The following is a 1,844-nucleotide window of genomic DNA, read 5'->3' on the forward strand; positions in this document are numbered from 1 at the left end:
GGAGGTGGTTTTAGACTTCAGGAAGAACTCAGCCCCAGCTATCCCCATCGCCCTCTGTGACTCTACATTTGACAATGTGGAGTCTTTCTGCTTCCTGGGAACTATCATTTCACAGGACTTAAAGTGGGAGCTGAACCAACAGAGGATGTACTTCCTCCAGGCCACCCTGTCTGCTCTAACCTTCTCTACCCATGGTAAGCTTCGTATAATTGCCACAATTTCTGCTGTGTAAACAGACAGTTGATCTGATATTATTTTAGAAATATATATTTTAAACTCTAGTATATATATTCCTATTCCAACGCGTCCTTTTAAATTATTAGAACCATCTGAATATATTTTAAGGTAGTAATAATATGATTTTCTTAAATATATATCAGTCTTTTTACAGCCTGTCTCCTCAGTGTCTACTGGCCTTTTTTCCCTCCTCCCTGGAATAATGCCTTCTGCTGGACGCCAGCAAGAAGCAGAACTGGAGTAATTTTAGTAAATGTAGTCTTTATCTGCTAAGTCCAGACCTATTATAAATTAATCATCATATTGTGTAGTTTATTCTTTACATATATGTATAATTATAATTCTGACTTTTTTCCCATAATAAATTGAAAGAAAATTTAAAATCTGTTAACTTTTTTTTTCAGTGGCTCTAATCCTCTTCCGTATAATTGTCATGTTGATAAACTAACAATAAAACATCTTTGCAAAATGAATGTCATGTTCATTATTATAAATGGACGCCAGCTTTCAATGTTTCAAATAAATAATTTTGTGTTTGTCCTAGAGAGGGCGCTACTGACTCAAATCCAACGCTAATCCCCAGAAGGACTGACCGTTTTATCCCATTTCCGGTTTTGGTTTTGTTGCATTCTAAGCAGGCGGCACTGACTTTCTGGCTGTGTATTTAATTTGAAAGTCGTTTAAAAATGGACAGCGTAAAACTTCAGAGTTTTAAGACCTTTTTAACGGAACAGTTCACCAGTCTGGCCGTGGAGGTGTTCAGCGAGGTTGAAAGCATGATGGAGTCTTGCTACGAAGAAAACAGACGGCTGAGGAGCGTGCTGCGCATGGTGCTCAGCCCTGAAATAAAGTTACCCAGGATAGGTTCGTAGCTTTGTAAAGTCTTTACAATGTCTGCCAACCTCAGCTTAGCGCACCGTTTAACATCAGTTTTAAGTCACACTCATTCTCACAGCTGAAAGTTTATTCCCTGAGCAGATTAGCATAATTTTGAAGGAAAAAGTGGGAATGTAGGTTGAGAGTTTTTACCCCGCCAAGAGGACAGCCTTGTTCCCGGTGTGTAAATGTTATGGAGGACCAGGAGAGTCACTAAAAATATAAACCTTTCATTTAACATTTAAAAGCACAAAAACAAGTCTAATTTGAAAAGCCTTTTCTAATTACAGATTTTAAATTACATTTTTAAAGAGGACCTGAGTTTGGAGTCCAGAGGTTCTGAGTTCAAGTCCCAATCCCACAGACTGCAACTCTGGGTCCCTGAGCAAGACCTTTAACCCCACACTGCTCCCTGGGCGCCCCACCATGGCAGCCCACTGCTCCCCAGATGGATAGGTTAAATAGAGGGGTAAATTTCTCCAGTGTGAGATCAATAAAGTTCATTTGTTATTATAATTGTTACTAATTTGACATATTTATTTTCAAATCCTATCTAAATCTATCATATCACACAAATCTTACATTAAAAAGTGTAGTTCTTTGTTCCATTTCTATTTTTTGTTCACCTTTTATTTCAAATCCTTCTCTGATTTGTATTTACCATCTCTATTTACCTTTTCCTAGGGCTGGGCGATAATTCAATAACGATATATAGCGATCGATAGATGTGT

The 1,844-nt window shown here is 37.9% G+C and overlaps 1 protein-coding gene across 1 annotated transcript in view; it reads left to right on the forward strand.

Annotated features, from left to right (window-relative positions):
* Positions 1–867: 867 nt before the first annotated feature.
* LOC107099510 overlaps positions 868–1,844 on the forward strand; it is a 7,431-nt gene continuing 6,454 nt past the window's right edge. Inside the window, exon 1 of the mRNA XM_015397659.1 lies at positions 868–1,101. Within this exon, the coding sequence (XP_015253145.1) occupies positions 924–1,101 (178 nt within the window). The 5' untranslated portion in view covers positions 868–923. The remainder of the gene's footprint in view (positions 1,102–1,844) is intronic.

This window comes from Cyprinodon variegatus, unplaced genomic scaffold, assembly GCF_000732505.1.
Source record: "Cyprinodon variegatus isolate N-32 unplaced genomic scaffold, C_variegatus-1.0 Scaffold880, whole genome shotgun sequence".
NCBI classification, from domain to species: domain Eukaryota; kingdom Metazoa; phylum Chordata; class Actinopteri; order Cyprinodontiformes; family Cyprinodontidae; genus Cyprinodon; species Cyprinodon variegatus.